Genomic DNA, 14,947 nt, shown 5'->3' on the forward strand with positions numbered 1-14,947 from the left:
ATTTTCCTTTACACATACTTCAGCGTTTTTGTGCTTTTGGTGACTTTAGTTTAGAGTCAACTGCGGTCTAGGAAGTTTTAAATCACGGACCCTTCTGGGCAGTGTGGTGAAATCCTGTATCACCCTGCTCCATTCTACTTGGGAAGGGAATCACCCTTTTCTCTAGGGCGTCCGTACTACACGGCACTAACAGGTCACCTGCCTGTTGGCCATTTAGGAGCAGTCTCAGTTACCAGATTCAAAGGATGGTACTTTAGAGACTGGGTACTATGGAGGGTTTTAGCCATCCACTGGGGAATCCTGGGACATATCCTCCACACAGAAGAACTGCTGTAATGCCTATGGTGTTTGCAGGCAAAGACTTGTCACTGAAGACAATAATCGCAGCTATTTTGAGAGTTCAGAGGAGACCCAGACGTTTGAGGTGGTTTGATGCATAACAAACATCACCAAAATAGACAAACAGCTCACTTGGCTGTATGTTTAGAGAACTCAGCTTCCTTACTGATGAATTATGACCGATGGGGTGAGATGGAGAGAGTACTCTGGCAGATTGACCTGTAACTGTCAGCAGTGACTTGCCTCTGCAGGAAATACCCACAAACAGAAGAGGCACGCTGCCTGGAAATGTCAAGGGCCGCAGCTATTTGGATAAGCAGCTCTTACAGGGGGGAGTGAGATGCTAGCAGACACTTGTGTGTCTGTCCTGAAGCCCAAATAAGGATGTGAAGACTAATGAGCAAGTAGAGCTGATTACTCACAAAAGGGGGCATAAGCATGAACAGGAGCTGGACGAGCTCTTCAAGGAAGTCAGCAGTACTTCAAATTCTGGCTTTCTGGTGAGGAAGCAGACCTGTTCCCGCCCCACTCCAGCTCAGGTCAAGGCTCACAAGACAGAGCAGAAACCAGAGTAGGAAGGGGAGAAGTCCCTTTACTCAATAAATTCTCCTATTCCAGCCAGATCTGTGATCTGCTATTATAAAATTACTTCTGAAAAACAACTAGCTTTATTTTAGAACATGTTTTATTATATGGATACAGTGAAATAAAGAAATTCCAAACAGGAATAGTTTAGAACATGCCACTGCTTCTCCTGCCCCTCAGAAGGTCATGTTGTCTAATACCTGCTTCCTTCCTCTTTTTAAGTCAGGATCTCAACACAGAGACCAGGGTGGACCTCAGAGATCCACCACCAGCCTCTGCCTCCTAAATGCTAGGATTAAGGTCACTGAGCCACCATGCTTGGCCTAGGCCATTTGGTAACAACTCCACATAAGCACTTACCACAGCCTACTAGCTAGTTCTTAGCCCAGACATAGGTAGGCACTACCATTTACATTTCATTCAAGAAAACCAAGCCCCAGAAAGTTAAGAATACTCACAATCACAGTCACTAAGTGGCCAGTTAGGACTCAAGCGTGGGTATCTTATTTCAGCAACACCATAAGAAAAACCAATTCTGAACAGGTTAAGCAAAAATTACTTTACTGTAAGCATTAAGAATTTGCCAGAAGGAATGAGCATCAAGGACGAGGAGAAATACTGAGAAAGATCAGGAACTGACAGCTGAGAGGATCCAGGGAGTACCGAGTAAGAGGTGATCTGAAGCTTACATCTGCCTGGGTGGGAGGCAGACACTAGCTGGATTTCGTCTGCCTGAAGGACTCCACCTGTGTGTGACAGGCACCTGAACACGCGACACGGGAACGAAAGGAGCCTCCTTTTCCAGTTACCTTCTTCATCTGCGTCTTCACACTCTCACCCCTGGCTTGCCTCATCCTTTCTCCATTTACTCTCCAAGTCCACTAGAACCTCAAAGCTCGGGAGAATACAGAGATAGAAACTCTGATTGCTGGAGTCAGGGACTTCCGGGGACTGCCAAGAAAAACCCAACTCCACTAGAACCTCAGAGCTCGGGAGAACACAGAGATAGAAACTCTGATTGCTGGAGTCAGGGACTTCCGGGGACTGCCAAGAAAACCCAACTCTACTCTACTCCAGCTCTGGGTATGCGGCCCAGCTTCACAGACCCGGCAAGTTCCTCATTAAAGAAGAAAATATTCAAATGAGGGTCTCGCACACAGCACACCCAGTAAGACAACAGACAGCATCCTCTCCTAGCACAGCTGGCTGCTACTAGTACTTATTTCTGTCTCTCCTGGCAGATAAAACTCTCTGAGGACAAAAAATATCTCCCACTGGTTTTCAAACCTCCCACTGGTCTCTAAAGTGTTTGCAACTGAATTAAATTCATCCCCAGGACAAGAAAGGTTAAAGTAGCTTCAAAACTAAAAGCAAGGCCAATTCTGCCAAAAGTTCACATGAAGAGGCTGAAGTTCTTTATAACAACATACCTGCACAACCGTCCTCCATCAGAGGAAATATAAACACAGCGGTCTGTAAGATTTGTAGAGATAGAAACAAATTCATTGATGTAGCCTGCTCTTCGCATCAGCCGAAATGTACTGACAAGCTTTTTATGGTCTCGGATGACACCTAGGATGTTGCCTAAACAGAGAAGACATGGGAGTCAGAAACAACAAATAATCTGATTTAAATTATCCATCCAATACTATTGAGAAGAAGTCATTTGAAAACAGTTAGTAACATGAAAACCAGTCCACAGACTCTAGGGAGCAGCACAAGGGTGTGCTCAGAGTCTGGGGCCTTAAAGCCCGTGGCCATCACTCCAGACACTGACTGAGGAACTCCCCAAGAGCTCGTTCACCTCACTGTCCTCAGCTGTCAGCATGGTCATGGGGACATGAGGTCCCCACCAGAGCAGGCAGGTGCGAAGCCTGGCCTAGCCAATCCGCAGGTGTCCTGTAGAGGATGAGTGCTGAGAACTCTGCCTTGTACCTGGTTCTGACACTACAGAGCCTGTGATGAACTAAGAAGCCAGGCTTCACCTCCCAGGGTTAGCATGAGAACTCAGAGGCCCAGGATGATGCGCAGACTGAGAGCCAGCCCACCATCAACTCCTGGGAACACTAACAAGGCGGGCAGCTGACCCTTCCTCCAGAGCCTGCATACAGGGCTGGCGACTCCCTGAGTGGGAGGAAAGGGGGAAAAGAAAGAGAAGAGCAGTGGCCAGAGATGAGCACACCGGACAACCTGCAGCGACCGAGTCAAAAGGAGGAAGGGCAGGGCACACTGCTGCCAGCCTCTGGGGGCTTCGAGGGAAGCAGAGTAACACATGAAGGAAGAAATGGCTATGAACCAAAGGAGCCCCATCTTGCCCCGGCTGCTGAGAAGTGAGTTGATCTCTGTGTATATTTAACTAGCTATCAACATATCACAGAAAGCTTATTCTACTATGGAGAGTTTAGCAGCTCACATAGATGGAAAGCAGTAGATGGGCCTCAGTGCTGTTCTTCTGTGTTCTCAGAATCTTGGGTACCACAGTCAAAAGATCAAATGCTTCTGTTATCACTTTCCTTCCTTTTAAATTAGTACCTACTAGAGATAGCTTCTCTGTCAGGGATGGAAGTTCGTGTCCACTGCCCTCACTCAGCGCTGAGATCCCATTTGGCTTGGATCTGTGCAAGCTATCTCCCATGACAACCAACCGCTCACAGTGAGTCTCACTGGGCATACAAACCACTGAGAGGCAGGCCCCATGCCCAGCAAGTAGACGGCCAAGACAAAAAGCTCAACAGTATTTCTGGAGATGTTTTTGTCTCATATTCCTTTGTTGGGTATTTGTGAACATACTTTGTGTTCCTATGGGTTTTGTTTGTGTGTTTGCATGTGTACTGTTTCTTCAGCTTTTTCTTTGGTTTTGCTTTATTCTAGTTTATTTGTTTTATGAGACAGAAAAAGAAGTTGTAGAGTTGGAAGGGCAAGGAGGTGGGGAGGATGTGGGGGAAATGAGGGAGGGAAACCATAATCAGAATATATTGAATGGAAAATATTTTCAATAAAAATAAAATAAAAAATAAAGGTCTATCTAGGGCCATAATTAAAGTATGTTTATAGTTTAAATACAAAAGCAATGGATTCCCTCTCTGCTCCTAAGAGATTGCTTAGGACAGTGGTTCTCAACCTTCCTAATGCTATGACCCTTTAATACAGTTCCTCATAGACCCCCAACCATAATATTATTTCATTGCTACTTCATCATTGTAATTTTGCTACTGTCATGAATCATAACGTAAATATCTGATATGCAGGATATCTGATGACCCCTCTGAAAGGGTCATTTGACCCCCAAAGGGTTTGCAAGTCACATGATGAGAACCACTGGCTTAGGAAGAACATGTCTCCCTAGCATACTTACCATTCAGGAAGACAAGAAACACATTGGGGTAAGAGAGTTCTTCGCCACATAGTAAATTCACATCTTCTACTCCCAGGTTACCAGCTAACTTAATAATAGGTCCGTCCTCCATGTCAGTTGTAATATGTGTCATAAGGGCCAAGTTTTTAACCAAACCACAGGCCTAACAGAAAACAGTCAGTCACGAATGTTAGTCATACAAAGTAGAGCTTGTATCTGAAAATGCTCAGCACTCTGTTGGCAGCAATATAAAAGAGTACAACCTTGAAAGGGACACTTGGGGATACACACACACATCTCTACCTCAAACAAATAATCTCACCTTTAAAATGTGTATATTCTTTAACCTGAGGAATTTATCCTCAGATGACAAAAAAGACATTGTCCTGGCTAGTTTATTGTCAACTTGACACATGCTAGAATTATCTGAGGGAACCACAATTGAGAAAAATGCCTCCATATGAATGGACTGCAGACAAGGCTATAGTACGTGTTCTTAATTAGTGGTTGATGCGGAGAGCCCAGTCCATTGTGGATAATACCATCCCTAGGCTGGTGGTCATGGGTGTATAAGAAAGCAGGCTGGCCAGGCGGTGGTGGTGCACGCCTTTAATCCCAGCACTTGGGAGGCAGAGGCAGGTGGATCTCTGTGAGTTCAAGGCCAGCCTGGTCTCCAAAGCGAGTTCCAGGAAAGGCACAAAGCTACGCAGAGAAACCCTGTCTTGGAAAAAAAAAAAAAGAAAGAAAGAAAGAAGGCTGAGCAAGTCAGGAGGAGAAAGCCAGTAAGCAGCATTCTTCCACCATGGCTTCTGCTTCAGCTCCTGCCTCCAGGTTCCTGCCCTGACTTCCCTCAGTGATGGAGTGTGACCTGGAAGTATAAGCCGAATAAACCCTCTCCTCCCCAAGTTGCTTAGAGTTATGGCACTTTACACAGCAACAGAAACTCTAACTAAGCTGGAGATTGGTACCAGGTCAATGGGCACTGCCATGGTGCCATGGTAGACCTGATGGCGTTTTCTGAGGACGGTCGTGGCATCTGTGCTCAGAGTTCAGTGGGCTGTTCTGTGGAAGTTTGGAAGAACACTGAGATCTATGGAGACAATGAGGCCTGGCTTGTGAGGTTTCAGAGAAGTTTGTGAGCCCCTTAAAGACTCTATCAGGGCTACTCAATATTTTGAAATAAGAACCATTAAAAGGAAACCTTTGCTTTATAGAGAAAATTGATACTGGTCAGCTGGAGCTGAAGAATCAACAGTGATTAGAAAGAGACCGCCACCATTACTGAGGATGGCAAATCTGGGCATGTTCCCTCAGGGTCAGCACACAGAAGCTGTGGTCAAGAGGGAGCCAAGGCTGGACCTTGTGCTGGCAGCCAAACTTGGTAATGTGAAGAGTTTCCCAGGTGGAACTGGTTCTGAAGACATGAAGGGTCATGGAGAACAGCTGGGGCTCGGCACTGTGAGAGGCCAGGGGAGGCCACTGGTGGATGCCCCAAGAATGAAGGGGCTACGGAGAGATGAGGAGGCTCGGCACCTCGCGTCAGGGTCAGAGTCCTTGAAAAGATCATGGCAGAGGCTGCTGGTGAGGGTTCAGCCTCCTCACAGTGATTAAAAACCCTAAGATAGACTGAAAACACAAATTTAGCTATGGATGTTGGCTGAAGCAATCTCTGGAAAATTTAAATACTTCAAAGTTCATAATGTATACATTTGGAAACTACGTAAGTTTAATGTGAATTTCCTTACAGTTTGAGATAAATTTGAATTTTTCTAAAAACCACAGCCTGTTTAGACATATAATTTTCACTTCTTTTGAATCCTAACTGTGGGGCGTTTACCCACCAACCTCACAGTTCCTCAGAGTTTTCTTGAGTGTGAGCAGTAAGAAATATTAGATAGAAGGATTTATTGCAGAGATAAACAGAGAGAAAATACAGGATAGCCTCGAGAGGGCCTGGAACCTTTTCCAACAGGCCCCGACTGTCTCTGGCCCAGGGTTTTTATAGAGACGCCAAGGGGTGGAGCAAAAGACCTCCTCCCCCAGTACAGCCAAGTGCAGACCATCTCAGACACCTGCACTCAAGCCCATGGTCCTAATCATCCTCTATGTGGACCTGCTGGGAAAAGCCACGAGGAACCCGAAAATGGGCTCCCACACCTAACAAATTCCTACACTTTGAACCCCTCACCTTTCCCTTGTTATAAACGTTTTTTCATTCATTGTGTATTTGCAGGGCCTCTACTGTACGAACCTGGAGATACAATAGTGGACTACCTTCCTTCAATACCTGGAGATGATACAGTGGTGGTCCACCCTCCTCCATTACCTGGAGATGATACAGTAGTGGTCCACCCTCCTCCATTACCTGGAGATACAGTGGTGGCCCACCTTCCTCCATTACCTGGAGATACAGTGGTGGACCACCCTCCTCCATTACCTGGAGATACAGTGTTGGACCACCTTCCTCCATTACCTGGAGATACAGTGGTGGACCACCCTCCTCCATTACCTGGAGATACAGTGTTGGACCACCTTCCTCCATTACCTGGAGATACAGTGTTGGACCACCTCCCTCCATTACCTGGAGATACAGTGGTGGCCCACCTTCCTCCATTACCTGGAGATACAGTGGTGGCCCACCTTCCTCCATTACCTGGAGATACAGTGTTGAACCACCTTCCTCCACTAGTTTATGGCTCAAAAGGAATAGAATCAGGTGACACTAACAACAGTATCATGAGAAAGCCTGGGGCTGGAGAGATACAGAGGACCTCAGTTTGGTTCCTAGCACCTACACTGGGCAGCTTACAAAAGCCTGCTCCTCTAGTTCTAGGGGCTATAAAGTGCCCTCTTCTGGCCTCTGTGGAACCTGCATGCAAGTGGTGCACATACATACACTCAGCCACACACACACACACACACACACACACACACACACATACATACAAATTATTTTTTAATCTACAAAAAAAAAAAAAGAGGCAAGGAACAGAGGACACAGTGAGGCTAAGTAATTAAATCTTGGCAAATCCAATGATTTGGTATTTAGGTAATGGCTTGTGCTTCCCATATGATTCAGAGTTAGTGCAGGTCTTTGATTATACGCTACGAGTTGCCCTTTAGGCACAACTAAAGAAATCAAGAAGCTACTCAAAGATCCTTCTGAGCATCAAAGGTGATGGCTCTCTCATTTGTCCACATCTTTATTGCATAGTTTGATTCTTAGGATAAAATGAGAAAGAGAAATGTTGACTATGAATTTCTTTAGATAAGATAATGAATGACAGGCTTCTGGCTTTGTTTTGGAATAACATAATATAACCGACAAACTACATCAGTATTTCTTGCCAAATAATCAGTTAATCAAAAGAGAAGAAACAGCCTAGTGCATGGGTCCAGAAGCAGAACCCCAGACTCCCATCCCAACAGGTATGACCTGTGACCCCATAGAGACTCCCATGGCACCTTACCTCTCCTTCAGGTGTGTCAGAGGGACACAGCATCCCCCACTGAGATGGCTGGAGAGAACGAGGACCACTCACTTTTCTTGTTTTTTCAAACTGGGAAGAGATTCTTGTCATCATGCCGAGTGCAGAAATATACGACAACCGAGACAGCACCTGGGTCACACCCTGGCGGTCCATTTTAAATCTCTTTAGAGACCAATTGCCCTGCAGAGATGAGATGCAGGAGACGACTCCTAACTGGTTCATACACTGAGAAGTTGATCACAGTAACTGCCTGTAATGCACATACAGCCATTGATAGAACTACAGAAACCAAAATGATACAACTGGAGTTAAAACTCAGCCAGCGTCTATGCAGAGCATAGAATGAGGCTACACTGTGGCTAGTGACCAGCTCCGAATAGGTACCCCAGAAGAGTCTCTGGGATCCAGGGTCCACTGAGGCTTCCACGGGGAGCAGGAAATGAAGTATGGAAGCACTGGTGAGGGTTCACACAGATCTCACGTTGCACTGTTATTCAGATGCCTCCCAACAACAGCGTTTAGACAAATACAAGCTCAGAAAAAAACTCTTAACTAACAGTAGTTTAATGAGAGATAATTATCCATACTTTCTTAATCTGGGCCCAAGGAATACAAAATTGAATATTTTAATCTATCTTGGCCTTTTTTGTTTTGTCTGTTTTTAATGTTGGGGATCAAATGCAGGACTTGCAAATGCTAAGCAGGTGCTCTACCCAGAGGAGCACCTTCAGCCCTAAAACTGTACATTATTTTCATTAAGAAATAGTATGTTAAAAGTTTGGTCGTGGCGCACGCCTTTAATCCCAACACTTGGGAGGCAGAGGCAGGCGGATCTTTGTGAGTTCGAGGCCAGCCTGGTCTACAGAGTGAGGTCCAGGAAAGGCGCAAAGCTACACAGAGAAACCCTGTCTCGAAAAACCAAAAGAAAAAAATAAAAAAGAAAAAGAAACAGTATGTTGTCAAATCAAGAAACACCTGAGATGACATCGGTATTCAAACAGATTGCTGTCATTAGTGGAAAGAAGCTATAACGGACTCTATGCTCTGTATGCTAACCTGAAATATTAATAAAAATGGACTTCTGTGAGTAATCTTGAATGTTATTTTTATCTCTACGTATTGAGCATATCAGATTATATCAAATATAATTTTTGTTTATATTAGTTGTACACATTAAATATTATGCTCCAGAGACATGAATACATAGTAACATAAGTTGTAGAAAATAGCATGCATCAAAAAGCAAAGTAAAAAAAAAATCTCAAAGCCATTTGACTCAATTATCTTCATGACTTAAAATTTTGAGCACAAACTTGAATTCAATTTCAGGAGGGCACTTGTTGATCCCAGCTTTAGAAGCCTCAAAACAGGAACATTAGTGGGCGTTTAGGACGGTGTTCTCAGCCTTCCTGATGCTGCGACTTTTCAACACAGTTCCTCATGCTGTGGTGACCCCCAACTATAAACTATTCCATTGCTACGTCATAACTGTAATTTTGCTAACGTTATGAATAAATATTTTCAGAGAGAGATTTGTCAAGGGGGTCACAACCCACAGGTTGAGAACAACTGTTTTCAGAGCTCAAATTAACAGTGGATATTAAAATATGACTTCAGGGGATCTCCCTCATGAGTTAAAATTTTAATTTGTTAAATTCAAAACCTATTTCTTACGAATCTTCAATCTTTTGGCAGTTTGGATAAATGCTCTAAATTCTAGGCGTAAAGCTCTACCTCTTAAAGGCCACGAGCAAGCAAACAAGCATCGCACAGACTGCTGTGTACGCAGTTGGCTTCTTTTCTTCTTGGGATGAGACGTACGCCCAGAGGTAAGAAGAAATGAGATAAATATTCAGCAGAGAGCTAGAACGAGGCAGCCTGTTAGTAGAGGAAGTAGGTGGGGAGTGACGCTGAGCGAGTTTGTTCTAGCAGTCTGCAGGAGCGGACAAATGGAGCACAGGCACAGAGCAGGGGCGGCACGGCCTGAGACTCTCCGCAGAGAAGCTAACTTGGTGAACGTGTTCTTTTGTTGGGACCACGGTGCGGCCACCTCTGGTCGGGCCACACCTGCCAGCCCAGTGCTTTCTAACTGGCAGGTGGCCGAGAAGATAAACCAGCATCACACAGGAAGAACACAGTCAGGAGAAAGGGGAGCTCTTACTCAGACAAGGCTGACGCTGCAGGTCTTCTGCCTGAGGACCTAGGCCAAGCACAGAATAGGCTTGTACTCCGTGTCAGCTGTAGCTAGAACCATAAAGCTGTCCCTACAGACCCACTCAATCTCTGAAGCTGGGCAGTGAAGCAAGTCTGCGCTATTATTTCATGGTTATGGGAGTCAATGTGTTGGGCCAAAACCCATCCATAAAACTAATTGTGTGTCTGGGATATCCTATGTGAAGCAGACTCGATCAGATAGACCTATAATTGCTGTGCTTTGAAAAGGGGAGCAGACACCTATCTGATGACCTTTCATGATGGCCCGGCCCTGACTACACAGCAGCTGCAGGGCGGGTTCAGAGCCCAGGAAGGAATAGCCGATGAAGCGGAGGAAAATAGCCTACTGTGAAAAAAAACACCACTGTATGGCTTTGGACAAAAGCTGCCAACTAAGAAATCTGCCTGATACGTCAATTTTATTACAGGGAAAAAAAAACGGAGGAAGTACCCATGAGAAGAAGGACCGGTAACAGTTAAACAAGGGATTTTCCTCTCCCTGCAAGTGCATGTCCACTGCCATACATCAGGAACTATAACAGAACGGTGAAGTTACACAGGAGTCCTTCCTAATCTATGGGGGACCTGTTCCAAGGTCCCAGGGGATACCTGAAATGCAGGAAGTACAGAACCCTATAATTGTATGCTGTTTTCTTTACACACTCATGATAAAGTTTAATTTGTGAATTAAACATAGAAAGTAATTTGCAACTAATAAAAAGTAGGGAAACCACAATATAATCCAAGTTATTTAAATCTGTGAATTACTTTTGAAATGGCAGCAGTAGTTCACCACGGCTGAATGACTCCACACTTGAATGGGACGAGGTGGCTGTGGGGGAGGGGCTATATTAACAGAGTTCCTATTGAGAAGCCTTAAACTTGACACAAACTTGCAGAGAGAGAATCTGTGGCCTTCTCACGTTTCTTTGCTGTAAATGTGTCGTTCAGGATCTCTACCCCGTCACCCGGGCTCCCAGGGTCTTTCCCATCCTAGTCTACTTGCGTTCACAGACCGCACAGACGGCCGGACTCACAGTGGAGATGGCGTTCACCATGCCGTTGGTGATCTGGTCCTGCCGCATGTGCTTCACAACATCAAACTGGGCTGCTCTTTGCTTAGGAATCACCTGGTCTGCAATCTTCTTCATTTCTGAATTAAATTTTTTGAACAAATCTTCAAAAAGAAGAGATAAGAGCTAGAAGACAAGAATGCAATGATTAAGTTTAGGTCTCAATTAAGACTCTGCTTTAGAAAAAAAAAGACAAATTTTAATACTGAAAACAATGTATTTTTGGAAAAATTCAACTTAATGGATATGTACAGAACTTCGACAGATATATGTCAAACTCTATGTGGGAATGCTAAATGAGAGCAAAGGTGATATAAACCTGGCAATCAGAGATATTTAATTTAGAATACTCTCAGATTTTTAGGTTTTACTGACCAATTTTAATTTACGAAGAAAGGCACTGAAAGTTGAAGTTTCTGATTCAGTAGATCTGAGGGAAAAGGCAGTAATTTGCATTTCTAAAGTCACCAGAAGTGAGACTCGCTAGTGGCGAGCATTTTGAGAATCAGTTTCCTACTGAAATCTGCATTTAGTTGTATGAGGACACTACCAGTATCCACTAGAAACTGCAATCTATATAAACAAAATTTAGACAAACTGAGCTCTACTTACACAAGAACATTAGCAACCAATGAAAATGAACAAAAACCAGTAGAGTCACGGCAAAACCAGACAAACACAGCACCCAATGAGAGAAATCATACACAAGGTCATGTCTGTATCTCCCATGACATGAGGTTCCAACTCCAGCACAGCTGACTACATTGTCTCAGAAGCCCAGACCAGTGTAAAACAAGAACAGCGGCACTGTGGAAGAATGGGCCCACACCATCTGAAGAGTTCAGATTCTTCAGTCTTCACCACACGCACAGTTTTGTTTTCTCCCCTCCCATGATTTGCTCATGTAAGAGGAAGAGAGAAAGACACCTTTGCTGGAACAAAGGCAGCTGAACTCTGTCCATTTCCCTGGAAGTAGAACAAGTCTAGAAGCAGCTGGGGAAGGGTCAGGAAACCTGCTTAGCACGTCTAGGAGGCAAGAGTACCTGAGCTCAGAGAAGGGCGGGGGCAAAGCTGCCTGCCCCGTGTAGGAAATCGTCCTTGCCACCCACAAGCATTGCCCCTAGAAACAGCCAACAGCAGACTAGCACTGGAGGAGGACGGACAGATCTCCTGGTCACCAATGTGAAGAAAAAACACAGTGCCAGAGGACGAGGTGGACTCCACGTCTTGTGCATCGCTACCCAGCAGCGCCCAGCCTGTAGGGAAGGGACTGGACAGGCGGCTCTCCTTGATGAAACTGGGGACAAGGAAGCACGCACATCTTCATATTCTTTCTGTCCCTACTCACACAGCAGTGGAGGTGGCATTCAGTTCAACGGGACAAAGGAGGGGCAACAATAATGAGAAGGAAGCCGTGAAGCTGTCTTTATTGAAGGTAACACATACATCGTCAGGAAGACCACAGGGACTCTAAAAGAAACTGCATTATGAAGAGGTGCATTTAGCAAACTTGCATGATTCAAGTCCAATAAACAAAAAGCAACTGTATTTAAAACAGCACCAAGAGAAATGACTGAAACTCTCACGAGGAGAGACGCACCACAGTCATGGAGTAGGTGACTGGAGTCATTTAGAAGTCAGCTCTCTCTAAACTGTCCTATGGATTCAAATGTAATCCCAGTCAAGAGCCACCGGTCACTTATTAGTTAAGAAAAAATTGGAGAAGCCAGTGTTAAAGTTAAGTAAAAATGTTACAATTCCTGTTTACCATCAAGTTCAGAAAGAAGACACTAACACACTGGACGGTCTCTAGAGGAAACCGGAGAACTCAATTATCCTCCCGCATTCCCCTCTTTTCAGAGGCCATTCCTAGGGGCAAGCGTGCTTAATCCCGGCACTTGGGAAGAAGAGGCAGGCGGACCTGAGTTCCAGGGCAGCCAGGACTACTTCCTGAGAACCTGACTTTTTTTTTCTTTCCAGATTTTAGCTAGCATTTTTTCTTGCCTTTCGCACATCAATTATGTCTCAAGGAAAGCAAAGAGATGATGACAAAAAGTATTATTTTTAAAATTCCAGATGATGGGTGTTAGAATGAAAATATTAGATATCATGACTTTCCATACATAAGGATCATTTCCATTTCTCATCATTTCTTTATCAACCACTAAGGAAGCCATTAGGAGAAAAGCTGGTCAATTTTAAAACACAGGAACTGGGATTCTAGTCCCCAGTACCAAGTGTCACAAAGACAGACACGCAGGACACATCCTTCCTGACAGAACACAGCACCACTGCCATCATGGAGTCCAGCTGCAGATCACAGTGTTCAAGAGCGTCTAGTCTCTACAAACTCCATTCCCAAGAAGACATGTTAATACATACAACACACATGAACACACATCACAAGGAGATTAGGTGTTGTGCACATTTCTGCAATCCCAACACTCGGGAGGGAAGAGGCAGGGGGATCCAAACTTTGAGACTAGCCTAGGATATACAGTGAGTTCAAGGCCAGTCTGAGCTACACTGAGACCCTGCCTACCCCCAAACCACCTCAGACTCTACGGCCTAAGCAGGCAGCCCAGTGGTCTAATGCTTTGGACCATCCCCACTACCACAAAACAGGCAGTTGAAGGGCGGGCTCGTTTAGGTGTCAGTGCTGATGGGGCATTCCTTCTGAGTCTATTTACATGTTTCTGGCATTTGACCAGAAAACTGAATAAAGATGGTCCACATCCACCCTGATTTGATGTGGGCAGGCATCATCTAACATGGAGGCTCAAATGGAGCAGAAAGGCAGAGCCAAGGCACATGTCCCTGAGCCCCAGCTCCTGTAGCCCATGCAAGGCTCTAGGACTGGCAACGGTGGACCCCAGGTTCTCAGGCCTTCAGCTTTAGGCTTCGATATCTACCACCGGCTCGGCTGTGTTCAGCTCTTTGGATAGGAGACAAACTACACACTGACTTCTCTGGCTCTCCAACCGGCACACAGCATATCATAGGACTTCCTTTATAACCATATCAGCCACTGCTGTAACTCATTCATTCATTCATTCATTCATTCATTCATTCATTCCTCTTTCCCTTTCCTGGTTCTACTTTTCTGCAGAGCCATCAGCCAAACCTAGAATGCAGGAAATTCCTTAGAACAAAACATTCACTAGAACAAAATATTCACTTTCTTGAAATGCACACGCACAATCAAAAGGAAATCTAATATACAAATCAACCAATTGTGACAAGCGAGACACAATAGCTCATTGGATCCTTGATGATAAGAAATTACTCTTTCAAAAGTTTAGGTCAGAAAATGATTTAGAGACATGTCTTATGTCTATATGATGTAATTTTCTACCTGAGATACTGAAATAATTTGATGGCTGCAGCATGTTTAAACAATCCACCGTGAGAACTAGAGGGACGGGAGGGTGTTCAAGAGGATGCAGATGGAACAAGATGAACTGAGCTCCAGGACTCCAGTCGACAAGAGAGAGGAGGGATTCTATGAGCAAGGGACATTAAAAAAAAAAAAAAGATGAACTTCTAATAACCAAAGAATAGATGATGGCTGATTTTACTACGTTTATATGGTTGAAGATTTTCATACTGATTTTTTCATTAAAAATAACTCTCCAGAAATAATACTCAGAAATAAATCTTTTAAAAATATCTTTTTATTTGTGTTTGTGTGTGCAGGTGTGGGGTGTAGCAGAGGCACTCTCCTCTGGAGCTGGAGGTACAGGTGGTCACGAGATGCTGGTGCAGGGCTGGAGGGCGCAGGGCTGGAGGGCGCAGGGCTGGAGGGCGCAGGGCTGGAGGGTGCAGGGCTGGAGAGCAAGCCCTGTCCTCTGAAGGCGGCAAACGCCCTTAACCACTGAGCCATCTCTCTA

The 14,947-nt window shown here is 44.8% G+C and overlaps 1 protein-coding gene across 1 annotated transcript in view; it reads right to left on the bottom strand.

Moving 5' to 3' along the window:
* The window catches only part of Polr3b (RNA polymerase III subunit B), a 127,641-nt gene that overhangs the window by 61,324 nt on the left and 51,370 nt on the right, over positions 1-14,947 (bottom strand). Inside the window, exons 13-16 of the mRNA XM_006986977.4 lie at positions 11,022-11,183; positions 7,750-7,950; positions 4,280-4,442; positions 2,355-2,508 (exon numbers count right to left, since the gene is read on the bottom strand). Coding sequence (XP_006987039.1) covers positions 2,355-2,508; positions 4,280-4,442; positions 7,750-7,950; positions 11,022-11,183 — 680 coding nt within the window. The remainder of the gene's footprint in view (positions 1-2,354; positions 2,509-4,279; positions 4,443-7,749; positions 7,951-11,021; positions 11,184-14,947) is intronic.

This window comes from Peromyscus maniculatus, chromosome 18, assembly GCF_049852395.1.
Source record: "Peromyscus maniculatus bairdii isolate BWxNUB_F1_BW_parent chromosome 18, HU_Pman_BW_mat_3.1, whole genome shotgun sequence".
Taxonomy (NCBI): Eukaryota; Metazoa; Chordata; class Mammalia; order Rodentia; family Cricetidae; genus Peromyscus; species Peromyscus maniculatus.